This window comes from Scyliorhinus torazame, chromosome 16, assembly GCF_047496885.1.
Source record: "Scyliorhinus torazame isolate Kashiwa2021f chromosome 16, sScyTor2.1, whole genome shotgun sequence".
NCBI classification, from domain to species: Eukaryota; Metazoa; Chordata; class Chondrichthyes; order Carcharhiniformes; family Scyliorhinidae; genus Scyliorhinus; species Scyliorhinus torazame.
This window is the reverse complement of record NC_092722.1, coordinates 158,126,387-158,147,877: the sequence shown is the minus strand read 5'-3', so window position 1 is coordinate 158,147,877 and position 21,491 is coordinate 158,126,387. Positions and strand designations below refer to the sequence as shown.

The following is a 21,491-nucleotide window of genomic DNA, read 5'->3' as shown; positions in this document are numbered from 1 at the left end:
AAATAGATTCTGCCCCTGGGTCTGAGGGAGGTTTAAAAAGAGCGGGAGCTGCGAGTCGCAGCGGAGATTTAAAAAGCGCGGGAGCTGCAAGTCGGAGCGGAGATTTAAAAAGAGCAGGAGCTGCGAGTCGGAGCGGAGATTTAAAAAGCGCGGGAGTTGCGAGTCGGAGCGGAGATTTAAAAAGCGCGGGAGCTGCGAGTCAGAGCGGAGATTTTAAAAGCGCGGGAGCTGCGAGTCGGAGCGGAGATTTTAAAAGCGCGGGAGCTGCGAGTCGGAGAGGTGATTTTAAAAGATCGCGGCCTAGTTTCGGGAGCCGTTCGGAGGAGGAGGAGCAGTCTCTGTCAGGGAGAGAACCTGAGAACATCTAAGACCCTCAGAAGTTAAGAAGGTAAGTAAGTGATTTTTACTCATTTTTACTTTTATTACACTAAATTAAAAACATTAAGCATTTGTAACTAATTAAACATAATTACTTAATTATAATTTAGAGGGGTATCTAAGCCAGAGATCGGAGAGTACTATATTTAGCTTTCACATTTGTAGTAGAAATCTAGTGCTAGGAAACAGATAGTTAACGGTAACTTTTTAAAAAATTTTTTTTTTAATTTAACTTTTAATTTGCTAATTAATTGATGCAATGTCAGTTAGAGGGGTGCAGTGCTCTGACTGTGAGATGTGGCAGGTCCGGGAGGCTTCCAGCGACCCGGGTGGCTTCATCTGCAGAAAGTGCACCCAACTGGAGCTCCTCACAGACCACATGGTTCGGTTGGAGCAGCAATTGGATGCACTTAGGAGCATGCAGGTGGCGGAAAGTGTCATAGATCCCAGTTATATAAATGTGGCCACACCCAAGGTGCAGGCAGAGAAATGGGTGACCACCAGAAAGGGCAGGCAGTCAGTGCAGGAATCCCCTGTGGTTGGCCCATCTCGAACAGGTATACCCCTTTGGATACTATCGGGGGGATAGCCTATCAGGGGAAAACAGCAACAGCCAGAGCAGTGGCACCACGGCTGGCTCTGATGTTCAGAAGGGAGGGTCAAAGCGCAGAACAACAATAGTAATAGGGGACTCTATAGTCAAGGGCACAGATAGGCGCTTCTGTGGATGTGAAAGTGACTCCAGGATGGTATGTTGCCTCCCTGGTGCCAGGGTCCAGGATGTCTCCGAACGGGTAGAGGGCATCCTGAAGGGGGAGGGCAAACAGGCAGAGATCGTTGTACATATTGGTACTAATGACATAAGCAGGAAGGGGCATGAGGTCCTGCAGCAGGAGTTCAGGGAGCTAGGCAGAAAGTTAAAAGACAGGACCTCTAGGGTTGTAATCTCGGGATTACTCGCTGTGCCACGTGCCAGTGAGGCTAGAAATAGGAAGATAGAGCAGCTAAACACGTGGCTAAACAGCAGGTGTAGGAGGGAGGGTTTCCGTTATCTGGACCACTGGGAGCTCTTCCGGGGCAGGTGTGACCTATATAAGAAGGACGGGTTGCATCTAAACTGGAGAGGCATAAATATCCTGGCCGCGAGGTTTGCTAGTGTCACACGGGAGGGTTTAAACTAGTATGGCAGGGGGGTGGGCAAGGGAGCAATAGGTCAGAAGGTGAGAGCATTGAGGGAGAACTAGGGAATAGGTACAGTGTGACTCTGAGGCAGAGCAGACAGGGAGAAGTTGCTGAACACAGCGGGTCTGGTGGCCTGAAGTGCATATGTTTTAATGCAACAAGTGTTACGGGTAAGGTAGATGAACTTAGAGCTTGGATTAGTACTTGGAACTATGATCTTGTTGCCATTACAGAGACCGGGTTGAGGGAAGAGCAGGATTGACAGCTAAACGTTCCAGGATTTAGATGTTTCAGGCGGGATAGAGGGGGATGTAAAAGGGGTGGCGGGATGTAAAAGGGAAGATATCACAGCTGTACTACGGGAGGACACCTCAGAGGGCAGTGAGGCTATATGGGTAGTGATCAGGAATAAGAAGGGTGCAGTCACAATGTTGGGGGTTTACTACAGGCCTCCCAACAGCCAGCGGGAGATAGAGGAGCAGATAGGTAGACAGATTTTGGAAAAGACTAAAAACAACAGGGTTGTGGTGATGGGAGACTTCAACTTCCCCAATATTGGCTGGGACTCACTTAGTGCCAGGGGCTTAGACGGGGCAGAGTTTGTAAGGAGCATCCAGGAGGGCTTCTTAAAACAATATGTAGACAGTCCAACTAGGGAAGGGGTGGTACTGGACCTGGTATTGGGGAATGAGCCCGGCCAGGTGGTAGAAGTTTCAGTAGGGGAGCATTTCGGGAACAGTGACCACAATTCAGTAAGTTTTAAAGTGCTGGTGGACAAGGATAAGAGTGGTCCTAGGATGAATGTGCTAAATTGGGGGAAGGCTAATTATAACAATATTAGGCGGGAACTGAAGAACCTAGATTGGGGCGGATGTTTGAGGGCAAATCAACATCTGACATGTGGGAGGCTTTCAAGTGTCAGTTGAAAGGAATTCGCATGTTCCTGTGAGGAAGAAGGATAAATATGGCAATTTTCGGGAACCTTGGATAACAAGAGATATTGTAGGCCTCGTCAAAAAGAAAAAGGAAGCAGTTGTCAGGACTAAAAGGCTGGGAACAGACGAAGCCTGTATGTAATATAAGGAAAGTAGGAAGGAACTTAAGCAAGGAGTCAGGAGGGCTAGAAGGGGTCACGAAAAGTCATTGGCAAATAGGGTTAAGGAAAATCCCAAGGCTTTTTACACGTACATAAAAAGCAAGTGGGTAGCCAGGGAAAGGGTTGGCCCACTGAAGGATAGGCAAGGGAATCTATGTGTGGAGCCAGAGGAAATGGGTGAGGTACTAAATGAATACTTTGCATCAGTATTCACCAAAGAGAAGGAATTGGTAGGAATTGGAGAAGGGTGTGTAGATAGCCTGGGTCACATTGAGATCCAAAAAGACGAGGTGTTGGGCGTCTTAAAAAATATTAAGGTAGATAAGTCCCCAAGGCCTGATGGGATCTACCCCAGAATACTGAAGGAGGCTGGAGAGGAAATTGTTGAGGCCTTGACAGAAATCTTTGGATCCTCACTGTCTTCAGGTGATGTCCCGGAGGACTGTAGAATAGCCAATGTTGTTCCTCTGTTTAAGAAGGGTCGCAAGGATAATCCAGGGAACTACAGGCAGGTGAGCCTTACTCCAGTGGTAGGGAAATTACTGGAGAGAATTCTTTGAGACAGGATCTACTCCCATTTGGAAGCAAATGGACGTATTAGTGAGAGGCAACATGGTTTTGTGAAGGGGAGGTCGTGTCTCACTAACTTGATAGAGTTTTTCGAGGAGGTCACAAAGGTGATTGATGCAGGTAGGGCAGTGGATGTTGTCTATATGGACTTCAGTAAGGCCTTTGACAAGGTCCCTCATGGTAGACTAGTACAAAAGGTGAAGTCACACGGGATCAGGGGTGAGCTGGCAAGGTGGATACAGAACTGGCTAGGTCATAGAAGGCAGAGAGTAGCAATGGAAGGATGCTTTTCTAATTGGAGGGCTGTGACCAGTGGTGTTCCACAGGGATCAGTGCTGGGACCTTAGCTGTTTGTAGTATATATAAATGATTTGGAGGAAAATGTAACTGGTCTGATTAGTACGTTTGCAGGCGACACAAAGGTTGGTGGAATTGCGGATAGCGATGAGGACTGTCAGAGGATACAGCAGGATTTACATTGTTTGGAGACTTGGGCGGAGAGATGGCAGATGGAGTTTAATCCGGACAAATGTGAGGTAATGCATTTTGGAAGGTCTAATGCAGGTAGGGAATATACAGTGAATGGTAGAACCCTCAAGAGTATTGAGTCAGAGAGACCTAGGAGTACAGGTCCACAGGTCACTGAAAGGGGCAACACAGGTGGAGAAGGTAGTCAATAAGGCATACGGCATGCTTGCCTTCATTGGTCGGGGCATTGAGTATAAGAATTGGCAAGTCATGTTGCAGCTGTATAGAACCTTAGTTAGGCCACACTTGTAGTATAGTGTTCAATTCTGGTCGCCACACTACCAGAAGGATGTGGAGGCTTTAGAGAGGGTGCAGAAGAGATTTACCAGAATGTTGCCTGGTATGGAGGGCATTAGCTATGAGGAGCGGTTGAATAAACTCAGTTTGTTCTCACTGGAACGAAGGAGGTTGAGGGGCGACCTAATAGAGGTCTACAAAATTATGAGAGGCATAGACAGAGTGGATAGTCAGAGGCTTTTCCCCGGGGTAGAGGGGTCAATTACTAGGGGGCATAGGTTTAAGGTGAGAGGGGCAAGGTTTAGAGTAGATGTACGAGGCAAGTTTTTTACACAGAGGGTAGTGGGTGCCTGGAACTCGCTACCGGAGGAAGTGGTGGAAGCAGGGACAATAGTGACATTTAAGGGGCATCTTGACAAATACATGAATAGGATGGGAATAGAGGGATACGGACCCAGGAAGTGTAGAAGATTGTAGTTTCGTCGGGCAGCATGGTCGGCACGGGCTTGGAGGTCCGAAGGGCCTGTTCCTGTGCTGTACATTTCTTTGTTCTTTGTTTGAGGTGCTGGATAGTATCAGGGGTATCAAGTCGGGGAAGGCACCAGGGCCGGATTGATTAATGAATCATATCTCAGTGCACAGAAGCAGGTCTCGTCTAGCCTGCTCTCTGGTTGGAGCCAGAATGTGTTGTTCTATGAACCAATCCCAAACACATTCTATGAATTTCTCATCTCGGCGACCTTTGTCCATCTGATTTTCCTAATCCAAATGCTGGTTAAAATTAAAAAGATACTCTTAAAGTTGAAATACTCACCAGGTCTGACAGCACCTGTTGAGAGAGAGAGACAGTGTTACATTATTCTCATTAGTTTGTGGTCTATAGACTTTATCAGGCAATGTAATTGTCTCTTTTTTGTTCCTTAGCTCTGGCCAAATATATTCTGCCCTTGGCCCGTCAAGGATATCCGCTGCCTCCAGCTTTGCATTTGTCCCGTTAATCAATATCGCCATTCCTCCCTATTTCCGTCCTTTCCTAAACATCCTGAACACATTACATCCAGGAATATTTAACACCCAGTCCTGCCCTGCTTTGAACAAAGACTGTTATAACCAAAACATAATTTCCACATGTCAATCTGCACATGTAACTCACCAGTATTATTTACTACACAGTGCATTCACAGACATGAAAATCCTAATTTTTGTTTCATTACTTTCTCCCGAATCCATCCCCTCACATTTTCCAGATTGAATTCCATTTGCTACTTTTTAGCCCACTCGACAAGTCATTTGATAAATACTGGAATCTACAGCCTTTTCCCACACTAGCAACTACATGACCAACTTTTGTGCCATTTGCAAATGTCTCAATCATGACGACTAATTATACTTTAGGCTAATTCATTGACATATCTAGAAAAACAAAGGAACCAAGACCACCAGAGGAAAGAGCATTGCAGTTACAAAAAATTACCATCGACCATGACCCTCTGGTTCCTGCCACTGAGCCAATTTTGAAACCAAGGCCCTTGCCTTTATACCCCAATAACTGTTACAGTTCTGATCAGTCTGCCATGTGGGACCCTGTCAATAGCTGTGTTAAAATCCTTGTAAACAACATGAAACGTGATTCACTCATTCTCTTGCAAAAATTGCAAACCTTAGTCGGAAACATTAAACTGAAAATTCTGTAAATACTCACCAGGTCCAACTGTGGTAACTGTGGAGAGAGAAAAACAGTGAAAGTGCTTCAGATTGTGACATTTAATCAGAATGGTGCGGTCATTTGAGTGCCTTTTCCTGATTTTATGGAATTTTAGTGGGGTCTCACTTCGTGTGGGGAGAACAGCAGGTAAGTTCTGGCAGACTCCCCACAGGTTCAGCAGGGTGGCGTCTCCTATTTGTGCATTCTTAAAGGCCCATGGAGAGGCCCACTGGTGATGGTGTTCATCCTGTGACAATGGCATTGCTGGCTCTCACCAACACCCCCTTTCAACCTTGCATTTCTCTCCACAAAGGCATCACTTGGCACCTCCTGACTGGCTCCGATCCCTCAAGACTCCACTTGCCTGGTTGTGAGGGCATTATCCATGCACTGTATTATCTTTCTCCCAATGTAATCCCATCACAGGCCATCAATGTCAGCGGTACGACTGTGGCTCTTGAGCTTCTGGCCACCTGCTCATCTTTCAGTTCTTGGGAGGCCCCAAGAACTTGGGAGCCCCCAAGAACCGCAGCCCTGGCTGACAAGATCCAACACTGGGATGGCATGTTGGCACAATGGTTAGCATTGCTGCCTCTCAGCACCAGGGATCTGGGTTCAATTCCGGCCTTGGGTCACTGCCTGTGTAGAGTTTGCACTTTCTCCCCATGTCTGCCGTGCTTTACTCTGGGAGCTCAGGTTTCGGTTATTGGGATAGGGCAGGGGAGTGTGCTTGAGTGGAGTACTCTTTTAGAGGCACCATGCAGACCCGATGGTCCGAATTGCCTCCTTCTGCACTGCAGGGATTTTATGATTCTCCCTGTGTCTGCATGGGTTTCCTCTGGGTGCTCTGTTTCCGCCCACACTCCCATGATGTGCAGGTCAGCTAGACTGGCCAATTTAAATTGCTCCTTAGTGTTCAGCAATGTGCAGGTTAGCTTATGGGGAAAGGGTGGGGTGGGCGGGGTGGGGCAGTGGACCCAGGTTGAGTTCTCTTTCGGACGGCGGGTTCAGACTTGACGGGATAAATGGACGCCTCCAGCACTGTCGGGATTCTATGGATGGCACAGACTGCCAAATTGCAGCCACCTACATTTTCAAACTCTGCTCTATTGCTAATTCCAGGCGAGGTTATCCATGTAACCCTCAGTCTCCTAGAATCACTGTAGTAATTCCACCTCCTGCTCAAGGTCTGAATTCCAGAGTTTGGGCTCCTCTAGCTGACCACACTTCCTGCACAAGTTGATTTTGAGGACATGAGAAGTTTCAGGCAGTTCCCACATAACACAGTGAGTGGAATCTTGTTTCCGCGACAGGGGTCTCAATCGGCAGCTGAATAGTCAGCGAGCAACCTGCATCGCCTCTTTTCAAGAAGAGCCACCTCATCTTGCATCATTCAAGCTGCCCTGTTTCTGTAGTGTAGTGGTTATCATGTTTACTTTACATGCAGAAAAATCCTGGGTTTGAAACATTGTCAAAACCCATTCATTGAAGTGTGTGGAAAAGCTGCATCATTCAATCATTTAACAGGCCAGCAAAAGGTTGTCTGCCAGGATAAAGAACCCAGGGGGCATAAGTCCTGCCCACTGAGAACAGCTGTTAAATCGAAGGCCAGCAGATCTTCTGTATTCAGCAGCAGCACCATGGATGCGCTGCTGCTGCCAGTGCTACACCTACCAAAGGCATCAAATTGAGGATGGACCCAGGTACAGGTGAATTTGTTCTAAGCAAGAAATTCCAGGAATTTCATAGAATTTACATAGAATTTACAGTGCAGAAGGAGGCTATTCAGCCCATCGAGTCTGCACCGGCTCTTGGAAAGAGCACCCCACCCAAGGTCAACACCGCCACCCCATCCCCATAACCCAGTAACCCCACCCAACTCTAAGGGCAATTTTTGGACACTAAGGGCAATTTATCATGGCCAATCCACCTAACCCGCACATCTTTGGACTGTGGGAGGAAACCGGAGCACCCGGAGGAAACCCACGCACACACGGGGAGGATGTGCAGACTCCGCACAGACAGTGACCCAAGCCAGAATCGAACCTGGGACCCTGGAGCTGTGAAGCAATTGTGCTATCCACAAGGCTACCGTGCTGCCCCCTATCAAAGGGAAATATTTGGCAAATATGTCTACAACCTTGTTACTTTCTCCTGAATTTCTCTCTAATGTTCTTTGATGAAATTAAATTAATTAATTGGGTTCAGTTAAGGTGAACTAATGCCGAGTGGCTCCTCGAAATTAATCACACATGGAAAATCATTTTTTATCTGTGTTAGTTTAAATTATATTGAACAAAACACAAAAGTTTACACACTTACTTTGGAACAAGGGCTGAGAGTAGTAACGTGCAGTAAAGCCAACACTCGTTTTAAGGTAATCAGATCTAAAATAAATGGTCATGGAGTTGGACAATGATGTAAATGTGTGGTTTGATCCAGCACATACTGTTGCAATCAGAGGAGAATTTGTTGAAGCTCCATCATATATTGCAACATAATCATTTGAGCACCACAATGATGCTTCCAGCCTGGGGAGAGAATGATCGTAAATTGAAAATATATTTGTAGTAATCACCTTTTACAATTAACAATTTACTTCATAAACTGGCCAACATATACACACACATCTACAAACAACATTAAGAAGGTTAGACAGGTATTCAAAAGATAAGATGGCAGGAAACAGTTGTATCTTGTGACTAACAGTATAAAATTGATGAGTTGTCGAAGCATTGGATTTCATGCAAGATCAACAGAGGTTTATTGAATAGGTCTTCACTGTACAAGGCTTGGTGCTAGACTCTAAAAGGCCAGCGAAGCAGCCAATGACATCATGTGTATCACGTGACTCTATTCTTAGAGAGACATTGCACACAACCACAATAGCACATATATATAACAGGAATGACCACTCACTCATTAAATCTTTCCACAAAATCAATATAATTTTCCTTAGCATTGATATGACGGACTGTATTTAATCTCCTGCCTGAATTTTCCTGCAATATTTCTCCCTGCCATTTATTACAATCAAGAAAGATGGCCAAATCAGGGGCTGGTTTAGCACACTGGGCTAAATTGCTGGCTTTTAAAGCAGACCAAGGCAGGCCAGCAGCATGGTTCAATTCCCGTACCAGCCTCCCCGAACAGGCGCCGCAATGTGGCGACTAGGGGCTTTTCACAGTAACTTCATTTGAAGCCTACTTGTGACAATAAGACCATAAGACATAGGAGTGGAAGTAAGGCCATTCGGCCCATCGGGTCCACTCCATCATTCAATCATGGCTGATTTCAACTCCATTTACCCGCTCTCTCTCCATAGCCCTTAATTCCTCGGGAAATCAAGAATTTATCAACTTCTGTCTTAAAGACACTCAACGTCCCGGCCTCCACCGCCCTCTGTGGCAATGAATTCCACAGACCCACCACTCTCTGGCTGAAGAAATTTCTCCTCATCTCTGTTCAAAAGTGACTCCCTTTTATTCTAAGGCTGTGCCCCCGGGTCCTAGTCTCCCCTGTTAATGGAAACAACTTCCCTACATCCACCCTATCTAAGCCATTCATTATCTTGAAAGTTTCTATTTGATCTTCCCCATATCCTCCCTCCCCCATATCCCCCCTCCCCCATATCCCCCATCCCCATATCCCCCCTCCCCCATATCCCCCCTCCCCCATATCCCCCATATCGCCCCTCCCCCATATCCCCAAGTGAATCCAGCCCTAAAAAGCGATTTTCATTTTCAAATATGAATTGCAATAGCTGCTTTAGAAACATTAGAACTTAAGAATAGCTGTAGGAGATTTGACCCATTGAGTCTGTTCCATCAGTTCATGTCTGGGGCGAAATTCTCCGTTATCGGCGCGATGTCCGCCGACCGGCGCCAAAAACGGCGCAAATCCCACCTGCATCACGCCGCCTCAAACGTCGCTAAGTCTCCGGCCCAGAATGGGCTAGCAGCGACGTGACGCTATCCGCGCTGGCTCACGTGGTTCACGCCGTGTGGCGTCATGCATGGCGTGACGGCTCAAAAGACACGCTGCTCCCCCCACCCGACCAGAAGACCCGACCGGATGGCCGCACACTGCTCAGCCCCGAGGTTCCAGTCCCGCGACATTGAGGCGCTCCTGGACGCAGTGGAGCAGAGGAGGGAGGCCCTGTATCCCGGACACGGCTGCAGAGTCACCCCACGCCACAGCCGGCGTCTGTGGAGGGAGGTGGCAGAGGCCGTCAGCGCTGTGGTCCTGACACCACGGATAGGCACCCAGTGCCACAAGAAGGTGAACGACCTCGTCAGGGCAGCCAGGGTGAGCCACCCCCCCCCCCCGCCCGATATCCATTTCCCCCATATCCCCCTCCCCATATCCCCCTCCCCCATATCCCCCCTCCCCCATATCCCCCCTCCCCCATATCCCCCCTCCCCCATATCCCCCCTCCCCATATCTCCCCTCCCCCATATCCCCCCTCCCCATATCCCCCCTCCCCATATCCCCCCTCCCCCATATCCTCCCTCCCCCATATCCCCCTCCCCCATATCCCCCATATCCCCCCTCCCCCATATCCCCAAGTGAATCCAGCCCTAACCTTAACCTCTGCAATACACGCGCAGCCGATGGCGTGCATTCATATACCTGTCTAACACTGTTGCCTTTTACCCCTGCCACCACCCCCCACAGGAAAAGCGCGCACACAACACCAGGGAGCATGTGAGGACTGGAGGAGGCCCAGCTGATGAGAGGCCACTGACCGAACATGAGGGAAGGGCCCTGGAACTGGCTGGCGGACCTGAGGACCGGGAGGTTGTTGATGCAGAGGTCGGGGCCCACCAGCAAGTGAGCCACCGACAGCCCGTCCCCATATCCCCCCTCCCCCATATCCCCCCTCCCCCATATCCCCCCTCCGCCATATCACCTGATCACTGCCTGCGTGTCTAACCATGCATGCTTCATTGTGTATCGCAGGAGCAAACGTCGAGGCACCCATCCCCGCAGATGCAGACCGCCCGCATGATGCCCCTCGGAGACCACGGGAGACGGAGAGACCTGGAGCAACAGGGAGACGGCACCCCTGCCTCATGCGGGTGCGGCGACGCAGGCATGTGCCACCCAGCGACGAGAGGGGCAGCCACAGGCCCCCGTCACAGCCGAGCCATGAAACCACAACCCAGGACACCCCTACCCAGGACACCCCTACCCAGGAAACTGAAATACAGGACAGTGACACAGATTGGATGGGCGGAGACGAACCGCCACCCCAAAGTGCCATGGACTCAGAGTCGGACGATGCGCACGACAAAACGCCACTGCTGTCACCAACACCCTCCACCATCGCAGAGACGCTCGCCTCAGTTGGGCACTTTAGTGATGAGGCGTCTGGTACACTCACTGGTGCGCACAACACAGCCGTCCCGGTACAGCAGGTGGAGGTAGGAGCAGCAGAGGGGCCGGGCGGTCGGAGGGCAGCCCGGCGCAAGCGAACATCTGCCTCCCAGATGGATCCCGGGTTCCTGGAGTTACCACACCCACCCATAGGTCCGATGCAACCACCGAACCTGAGACGAGCGAAGAGGGTGATGGCCAGCTTGCGGCGGCTGCGGTCGCAGGTGGAGGAGTCCACCCGTGTCCAGGAGCTGGCAGTGGTGCCGGTCATGCGTGCCACCCAGGCCGACACTGCACGGGTGTCGTCCGTGGTGGAGGCAATGGGTGCGACGGTGTCAGACATGGGAAGCGGTTTGCGAGGCCTGGGGCTTTCCGTGCAGGCGGCGTCTGTGGCCCAGGACATGGCTGCCCTCTCACAGGAGGCCATGAGCCAGCGCCAGCGGCAGATGGCAGAGGGGCTCAACTCCGTGGCACAGTCTCTGCAGGCCATGGTCCAGTCTCAGCAGGCCATGGCCCAGTCTCAGCAGGCCATCGCTGAGGGCATCGGCGCCATTGCCCATGTGCTAGCCGGTGTCGCACAGTCACAGACAGGGATTGCCAACTCCCTGAGCTCCATGGCTGCAAACCTGCAGACCCTTGTCGATACCAGCACGGGCCTCCAGGACTGGCAGCGCCAGATGTCGGGGGGGCGTCGGATGGCCAGTCCGTTCGCATCCTCCACCCATGTAGAGGCCTGGGGGCCATCGGGCACCCCGAGGGAGGAGGAGGTGCTGGGGCCTGTTCCGGGTCCCATTGTAGGGAAGGTCCCGGAACACCTCAACACCTCGGGCTCCCCACCTTCTGTCCCAGGTGCATCGGGTGGGCAACGGGCAGGACAGACTGGCAGCTCGCCATCCCAGTCGCCCGGGCCGCAGCCTGGCCCATCTAGGCCAGGACGCCCCAGGAAACGTCCGCCAAAGGGATCCCGTGTTAGAGGGCAGGAATCACAGGAGTCCACCTCCAGTTCTGCTGTACCGTCTGGGGTACCACCTAGGCGTAGTCAAAGGGCCCGTAAGGCCAAACAATTAGACACTGAGTAAGTTGGCATGGGTGCAGGGCACAGATGAGTTTTAGGGGCTAGGGCACGTGCACAAACTTCTTTCGTTATTAAAGTCAATGTTACACCTACAGAAGCTGCCTTTGTGCTCTGTCCAAAGCGTGCGGGGGTGTCATGTACGTTGAGCGCAAGTGTGTGTGTGTGAGGGGTGGTCTTACCTCAGCCCCAGGTGAGTCTGCCCCCTTCCCCCTGGGCCGCCATCAACATCCCCCGGGCAGAGGACGGGACCGTGCGCTGCAGTGTCACAGCCACATGCAGGGATGGTCCGGGTGGATGGTGGTACTGTGGCCATGGGTCAGACATAGTCCAACGATGTGGAGTCACGAGCTCATCGCAGGGCGGGTTGTCATCATCCTCCATGGCCTGCAATAGACACGCGTCCACCGGCAACTGTGTGAGCCCGGCCGTTGTGCCGCAGGTGGATCGGCAATGGGGGGGGTGGTGTGCATGCGGGTGGGGTGGGTGGGGTTGGGGAGGGGGGTGAGGGTGCTGGGTGGGTGGATGGGTGGGGGGTGTGGGTGGTCGGCTGTTGCCATGGTGTGCGGTCTGTGGCCATACTACCCGATTCCCACGCCCATCTAGTCAGTGAAGCGGGCGTCTATCAGCCTGCCCTTGCCCGCTGGCCCAGCCCGTAACGGTGGACAGCCACCCGCCCCTGTCGAGCCCGTCTGCCCTGACCATTGCCCCCATCCCCCTCATCTGGGGAGGACTGCGCCTCTTCCTGCTGCTCCTCCACTCCGCCGTCCTCTGCCTGCGGCACATCGCCACTCTGCTGGGCGATATTGTGCAGGACGCAGCACACCACAATGATGCGGCCGACCCTATCTGACCGATACTGGAGGGTGCCCCCAGAGAGGTCCAGGCACCTGAAACGCATGTTCAGCACGCCAAAGCACCTCTCTATCACTCCCCTTGTCGCTACATGGGCATCATTGTAGCGGTTCTCCGCCTCATTGCGTGGCCTCCGTATAGGCGTCATCAGCCACGATCGCAATGGGTACCCCTGTCGCCCAGCAACCAGTCCCTCAGCCGGGGATGGCGTCCCTCGTACATGCCGGGGATGTATGACCGCGACAACGCGTATGAGTCGTGCACACTGCCCGGGTAACGGGTGCAGAAGTGCAGGATCATCATGCGGTGGTCGCAGACCACCTGTATGTTCATCGAATAGGTCCCCTTCCTATTGGTGAACACGGCCCTGTTATCTACAGGTGGCCGCACGGTGACGTGCATCCCATCAATCGCGCCCTGGACCATGGGGAACCCGGCCACTGCAGAGAAGACCACGGCCCGGGCATCTTGGCTGGCCCGGTCCACAGGGAAGCGGATGCTATACAGCTATACAGCGAGAGGACACCTCAGAGGGCAGTGAGGCTATATGGGTAGAGATCAGGAATAAGAAGGGTGCAGTCACAATGTTGGGGGTATACTACAGGCCTCCCAACAGCCAGCGGGAGATAGAGGAGCAGATAGGTAGACAGATTTTGGAAAAGAGTAAAAACAACAGGGTTGTGGTGATGGGAGACTTCAACTTCCCCAATATTGACTGGGACTCACTTAGTGCCAGGGGCTTAGACGGGGCAGAGTTTGTAAGGAGCATCCAGGAGGGCTTCTTAAAACAATATGTAAACAGTCCAACTAGGGAAGAGGCGGTACTGGACCTGGTATTGGGGAATGAGCCCGGCCAGGTGGTAGATGTTTCAGTAGGGGAGCATTTCGGTAACAGTGACCACAATTCAGTAAGTTTTAAAGTACTGGTGGACAAGGATAAGAGTGGTCCGAGGATGAATGTGCTAAATTGGGGGAAGGCTAATTATAACAATATTAGGCGGGAACTGAAGAGCATAGATTGGGGGCGGATGTTTGAGGGCAAATCAACATCTGACATGTGGGAGGCTTTCAAGTGTCAGTTGATAGGAATACAGGACAGGCATGTTCCTGTGAGGAAGAAAGACAAATACGGCAATTTTCGGGAACCTTGGATGACGAATGATATTGTAGGCCTCGTCAAAAAGAAAAAGGAGGCATTTGTCAGGGCTAAAAGGCTGGGAACAGACGAAGCCTGTGTGGCATATAAGGAAAGTAGGAAGGAACTTAAGCAGGGAGTCAGGAGGGCTAGAAGGGGTCATGAAAAGTCATTGGCAAATAGGGTTAAGGAAAATCCCAAGGCTTTTTACACTTACATAAAAAGCAAGAGGGTAGCCAGGGAAAGGGTTGGCCCACTGAAGGATAGGCAAGGGAATCTATGTGTGGAGCCAGAGGAAATGGGCGAGGTACTAAATGAATACTTTGCATCAGTATTCACCAAAGAGAAGGAATTGGTAGATGTTGAGTCTGGAGAAGGGGGTGTAGATAGCCTGGGTCACATTGTGATCCAAAAAGACGAGGTGTTGGGTGTCTTAAAAAATATTAAGGTAGATAAGTCCCCAGGGCCGGATGGGATCTACCCCAGAATACTGAAGGAGGCTGGAGAGGAAATTGCTGAGGCCTTGACAGAAATCTTTGGATCCTCGCTGTCTTCAGGGGATGTCCCGGAGGACTGGAGAATAGCCAATGTTGTTCCTCTGTTTAAGAAGGGTGGCAGGGATAATCCCGGGAACTACAGGCCGGTGAGCCTTACTTCAGTGGTAGGGAAATTACTGGAGAGAATTCTTCGAGACAGGATCTACTCCCATTTGGAAGCAAATGGACGTATTAGTGAGAGGCAGCACGGTTTTGTGAAGGGGAGGTCGTGTCTCACCTAACTTGATAGAGTTTTTCGAGGAGGTCACTAAGATGATTGATGCAGGTAGGGCAGTAGATGTTGTCTATAGGACTTCAGTAAGGCCTTTGACAAGGTCCCTCATGGTAGACTAGTACAAAAGGTGAAGTCACACGGGATCAGGGGTGAACTGGCAAGGTGGATACAGAACTGGCTAGGCCATAGAAGGCAGAGGGTAGCAATGGAGGGATGCTTTTCTAATTGGAGGGCTGTGACCAGTGATGTTCCACAGGGATCAGTGCTGGGACCTTTGCTCTTTGTAGTATATATAAATGATTTGGAGGAAAATGTAACTGGTCTGATTAGTAAGTTTGCAGACGACACAAAGGTTGGTGGAATTGCGGATAGCGATGAGGACTGTCTGAGGATACAGCAGGATTTAGATTGTCTGGAGACTTGGGCGGAGAGATGGCAGATGGAGTTTAACCTGGACAAATGTGAGGTAATGCATTTTGGAAGGGCTAATGCAGGTAGGGAATATACAGTGAATGGTAGAACCCTCAAGAGTATTGAAAGTCAAAGAGATCTAGGAGTACAGGTCCACAGATCACTGAAAGGGGCTACACAGGTGGAGGAGGTAGTCAAGAAGGCATACGGCATGCTTGCCTTCATTGGCCGGGGCATTGAGTATAAGAATTGGCAAGTCATGTTGCAGCTGTATAGAACCTTAGTTAGGCCACACTTGGAGTATAGTGTTCAATTCTGGTCGCCACACTACCAGAAGGATGTGGAGGCTTTAGAGAGGGTGCAGAAGAGATTACCAGAATGTTGCCTGGTATGGAGGGCATAAGCTATGAGGAGCGATTGAATAAACTCGGTTTGTTCTCACTGGAACGAAGGAGGTTGAGGGGCGACCTGATAGAGGTATACAAAATTATGAGGGGCATAGACAGAGTGGATAGTCAGAGGCTTTTCCCCAGGGTAGAGGGGTCAATTACTAGGGGGCATAGGTTTAAGGTGAGAGGGGCAAAGTTTAGAGTAGATGTACGAGGCAAGTTTTTTACGCAGAGGGTAGTGGGTGCCTGGAACTCACTACCGGAGGAGGTAGTGGAGGCAGGGGCGATAGGGACATTTAAGGGGCATCTTGACAAATATATGAATAGGATGGGAATAGAAGGATACGGACCCAGGAAGTGTAGAAGATTGTAGTTTAGTCGGGCAGTATGGTCGGCACGGGCTTGGAGGGCCGAAGGGCCTGTTCCTGTGCTGTACATTTCTTTGTTCTTTGTTCTTTGTAGCGGTGAGCAATGGCATATAGGGCGTCTGTCACAGCCCGGATGCACCGGTGCACCGATGTCTGCGATACGCCGGACAGATCCCCACTCGGTGCATGGAATGACCCCGTTGCATAAAAATTCAGGGCCACCGTAACCTTGACAGACACGGGGAGAGGGTGTCCCCCGCCAGTGCCACGCGGGACAGGTGCGCCAGCAGGTGGCAGATGTGTGCCACAGTTTCCCGGCTCATCCGGAGTCTCCTCCTGCATTCCCGGTCCGCGAGGTCCTGGTATGACAGCCGAGGCAGGTACACACGGGGCGTCCTCGGGTGCCTCCGTTGCCGTGGGGCCGCGACGTCCTCCTCCCCCTCCTCGTCCTGTCGGTCAGGTGTCCCTCCAGCCTGGTCGGCTGCCACCTGCCCCTCTGCGGCAGCCTGCGCCGCCTCTCTGGCACGCTCCTCATCCTCCTCCTCATCCAGGGCAACATGGACATTAGCGGCTGCCGCCACGGCGGCCAACATCGCTGGCTGACCGGAAAACATGGCGGCCTGTGCGGGGGGGGGGGGGGGGGGGTGGGGGGGGAAACGATGACATGTCATCATTGCCCATACCCCCTCCTCCTCCCAGCCAGGTGGCATGGACCGCATGGGTCCGACTGTTGGAGGCTGGCACCTGGACCAATTCACTTGCCCTCTTGCCCCCCCCCCCCACGTCCCTCCCGGCACAGACCCCCGTCCCCCGTCCTACTCCCCGGCACGGACCACCCCCCCTCCCCAGCACGGACCCCCCCCCTCCCCGGCACGGACCCCCCGTCCCCGTCCCCCTCCCCGGCACGGACCCCCTCCCCGGCACGGACCCGTCCCCCGTCCCCCCATGTCCCTCCCCGGCATGGACCCCCCCCCCTCGTCCCCCTCCCCGGCACGGGCCCCCCGTCCCCCTCCATGGCAGTCATCCTCCCGTCCCCGGCACTCACCCCTCCTCCCGGCACTCCGCCGGAGCCCAGCCCACTCTAACCACCCCCCCCGCCGCACACACACACACACACAACCCTACACACACCTCTCCCCCTCACATACAGACTGCGGCCACGCATCGCTTCTTCAGTGGCCAACTCCCCAGGCCGTCACCCACCTCCACGCTGGTCGGCGTCAACCATGCGCACTGGTTCGCGCCAATTAATAGGTGGTTTGATTTACGCCGACGTGACCCGTGATCACATCGGCGAGACTTCGGCCCATCTGGACGGGAGAATATCGGCAGACGCGAAATCCATTGCCTTGCGCCCACCCGTGCCATTCTCCGAGGTGTGCGGTGCGATTGACGCCCCGCCGACATTTCTCCCTTCGGAGAATTCGGCGGGCGGCGGGGGCGGGATTCACGACGGCCCACGGCGATTCTCCGACCCGGTGGGGGGTCGGAGAATCTTGCCCCTGATCTTTGACCTCACCCCAATGACCCTCCTTTGCCTTACATCACGGGCAGCACGGTAGCATTGTGGGTGGGCAGCACGGTAGCATTGTGGGTGGGCAGCACGGTAGCATTGTGGGTGGGCAGCACGGTAGCATTGTGGGTGGGCAGCACGGTAGCATTGTGGATAGCACAATTGCTTCCCAGCTCCAGGGTCCCAGGTTCGATTCCGGCTTGGGTCACTGTCTGTGCGGAGTCTGCACATCCTCCCCGTGTGTGCGTGGGTTTCCTCCGGGTGCTCCGGTTTCCTCCCACAGTCCAAAGATGTGCAGGTTAGGTGGATTGGCCGTGATAAATTGCCCTTCGTGTCCAAAATTGCTCTTAGTGTTGGGTGGGGTTGCTGGGTTGTGGGGATAGGGTGGAGGTGTTGACCTTGGGTAGGGTGCTCTTTCCAAGAGACGGTGCAGACTCGATGGGCCGAATGACCTCCTTCTGCACTGTAAATTCTATGAAATCAATTAATACCGAGACAAACAAGATTCCATCAATTTGAGTTTAAAATGAAGAAATGATCTAACACCAATCACCTCATACACCTCATACAATCAGGGAATAATTGCGGCACAGAAGTTGTCTGTGTGGCCCGTCGTATCCAAGCTGGCTCACTGGAAGAATAGCTCATCTCGTCCCACTCCTCTGCTTCTTCCTGGATCTCTGGTAATCTTTTCACTTCAGAAAATTAACAATTCTCATTTTAAAACTTTGATTGGTGCTGAATCCTTGGATCCCAGGTATGATTCTGGCAAACCTATGCTGTCCTGAACTGTTTGCAGTGCTACAGGTGTGGTCTAACTAGGACTTTGTATCATTGCCAAATGACTTTTTGCCACTTATATTTATTCCTTCAGATATAAAGGTCAACATTCCATTTGTCTTTTTCTTTATTTTTGTTCCTGTCCAATATGTTTTAGAGATCTCTTGGACTTTCCTAGCTGGACTTTCCTTTCTGCTTTGTTTCATTTGATTAAACACTATCCTCTGAATGAAGACAGGCATAAAGGAATTTCCACCTCCTTTGAAGCCTGAGGACATCAGGGCCTGAATTTTTCAGATGACCGGATCTCAACCCTTGACACCCAGAGAGTTGGCAGGGAATGAATCTTGCCAACCCCAACTGGCACACTGTCATTTCATGCTCAAGTGAGTGTTGATTGTCAGCACTTGGAAGCTAATCTGATTGGCTGACAGCTCTCAAGGACATCCAGGCACAGCCCTGCAGTGGCCAGAAGAGACATCGCAGCGCCGTGCATGGGACTAAATGAAGGGAGTCAATGTGGCAGGGGTTCCAGGGAGTGGGGGAGAGGGGATGCTCTAGGGGTTCACTTTGCCAGATGTGTGTTCAATCCTGGGATAGGCAGGGAGATCTGGAATTGTCCTGTCCGTGAGGGAAGCACACCCCCATTCAGAAGGGGACTTCTGATGGAGGCACCATCGTCCTTCCCACCTAAGATCCATGCCAGTGACTTTTTCCACTTCCCACTCTCAGATACTCAGCATCCTCCAGCCTGCAAATTGAGGCTGGGCAGAAAAAGTCATAAATGGCCAATAAGTGGCCACATAAGAGCCTTAATAGGGGCAAGAACAGCCCTCCCACCATAAAATCACATTTTGGGTAGAGCGGCATAGGATTCCATGAATGCAATTTCACACTCTCCTCCATTGGCCTCAAAACTCGTCAGGGGCAGCGTAAAATTCTGGCCTAGATAATTGGAGAAATATGTAATCTTTTCGCAGCAGGGTACTTCTGGAATGTTGTCTATAGACCAAACACTACACAACGTAGTCTGTAAATTTCCCTCAGGATTAACTAGAATCAGAAAGATGTTTGACTTGGGCACTGTATTGTGTTTTGGTGGTTGGCTTAACAGGATTAAATACTGGCTACCAACTGTTCATTTTGTTTATTGGATCATGGGGTTTGGGCATCACTGGCTGTCTTCCTGACCATTTCCAGCCAGAGGCCATATACTATTTTAACTAAATTAAACAAACTAAGGGACAAGTCAAAACCAAATGGCAAAGGAACCTTAAAACATCAAATCAAAATGTGATTAGAGTGGTCAATAAAGTAATCCAGTCTCTGCAGGGCCCACTGGGTATGGCAGGTCTTGATAGTACTGGCAATCACAGGATGCTCCATCTCAGATGGACTGAGTGTCAGGCTAGACCACCCCCTCTATCGCCCATTGCCTCAACCTGTTTAGGTCATGTTTGGTCATGCCAGGAGCAGGTTTATGAGAAGGCCTTTCTCCACCCCTCTCCGTGACCATTGCCCATTGATCAAGAACATGTGACTAAAGTGCAAAAAAGCAGTAACAAAACGTTTTTCAAATAACTGAAAAGGGGGTGCAGTCTATGTCAGCTTGCATATAAATGATCCATAGTCTTGAGCTGTTTAGCTGAACAGACATCAGCATCTTTCACTTTTGAATAACTCATCAATTTGATTTTGATTAATTCTCAAATCGTTCAGCCAAATACTTAACTGATAAATTACTGTTACCTCACAGCTGAAGCTTTTAGCCCATTTGGTGCAAGCGAATGGATTTTGAATACGTAAATGGTGTCCAATTCTGGGCTTTAGATGCATGGCTTTAGAATGTGAAGAGGACATTTACAAAACAATTTAGAGCAATGTGAAAAAAATTACAGGAATATGAGAAAAGAGAATGGAAATGAATCTAATTTGACAGCTCTTTCAAAGACTCAGTACAGTCACTCTGCGCTGAAAGGATCGTTACATGTTGTAAAGTTCTCTTATTCCATAATACACCTGGACAGATGGTCTGACACATCACATTGCTCAGTTTCTTTCCATTATGGAAATTTTACTTTGTAGATCACCATGATTGTCCTTTCTCATTGACTAAACAGAAACATTAACTGTGGGGTAGATATTAGTTTTAAAAGTATTCAGACTCCTGAGTGTGTATTCAGCACTAGCTGCCTCTGACAGTTACAATGAGCAAGTGGAAATACTGTTACTTACTGAAAATCATCCAATTTCAAAGTTATTCTGTTTCGATTGGCCACTTGTATGTACCAAATGCATTTGGCATTATTTGGATATGGTTCTGGATAATTGGGGCTGGTAAATGATCCGCTATTAGTCTCAAGCCTCCCTCCACATGTTATTCCATCTACAATGATACAATGATACAAAGTTATAATGATAAAATGAGGAAATAAGTAGTGTAAAATAAGATGTTGATCCTCTTTCAGTAAAATGCCTCCTCACCCGAGTAATTTCACCCCTCACTGAGGAATAATTAGTTGAGCTCCCATCACACTCTTGTCCCTCATTCAACTAGCTGATATCTTCTTATCTTAGCTGAACTTTCACACACCCCATAATTGTTGGGGGCATTGCAGCAGAGTCTAATGTTGTTCATTTCACACTTCCACAAATTTGCAGTCCCATTTGGGTTCACTGGATAGCGTTTGGGTAAGAATTAGCAAATGAGGGGAAGGAAAGGGTAAAACTACACAAGGTATAAAGGTTCATCGGAACCAGAGCAGAAGGTCAGCATGTGAGAAGAAGGTAGAGGCTAATGAAATGCACAGGGAGGGCCAGTCTAACATCTATGGAGGGGTAAGAAAATGTAAAAAATTTAAATGTAAGGTAGCTGGGGAATAAAAGTTGAGGATGAGGTTGAGCGCTTTCAGGGATTAATGAAGGAGGTCAGAATGTGTGAAAAACGTAGTGCACAAGAAAATCCTTCAAGGGAAAGACAAATCAGTAACATATCTTCAAAAAACCTTGTACCTAAATGCATACAATGTTTGGAATAATGTCAATGAGGTGACAGCACAAATAGAGACAAATGGGTATGATTTGGTTGGGCTCACTGAAACATGGTTGCAGGAGGCCCGACA

The 21,491-nt window shown here is 50.5% G+C and overlaps 1 protein-coding gene and 1 long non-coding RNA gene across 2 annotated transcripts in view; both read right to left on the bottom strand.

Annotated features, from left to right (window-relative positions):
• LOC140392307 (CUB and zona pellucida-like domain-containing protein 1) overlaps positions 1-5,366 on the bottom strand; it is a 55,144-nt gene extending 49,778 nt beyond the window's left edge. The window contains exon 1 of the mRNA XM_072477624.1: positions 5,303-5,366. Coding sequence (XP_072333725.1) covers positions 5,303-5,366 — 64 coding nt within the window. The remainder of the gene's footprint in view (positions 1-5,302) is intronic.
• Positions 5,367-5,690: 324 nt separating this feature from the next.
• On the bottom strand, positions 5,691-20,750 carry LOC140392441 (uncharacterized). Its single transcript, XR_011935356.1, has 3 exons — positions 20,605-20,750; positions 8,019-8,227; positions 5,691-5,711 (listed from the first exon to the last, which is right to left on the bottom strand). It is a non-coding gene; the product is annotated as an uncharacterized lncRNA (long non-coding RNA).
• Between the last annotated feature and the right edge of the window lie 741 nt (positions 20,751-21,491).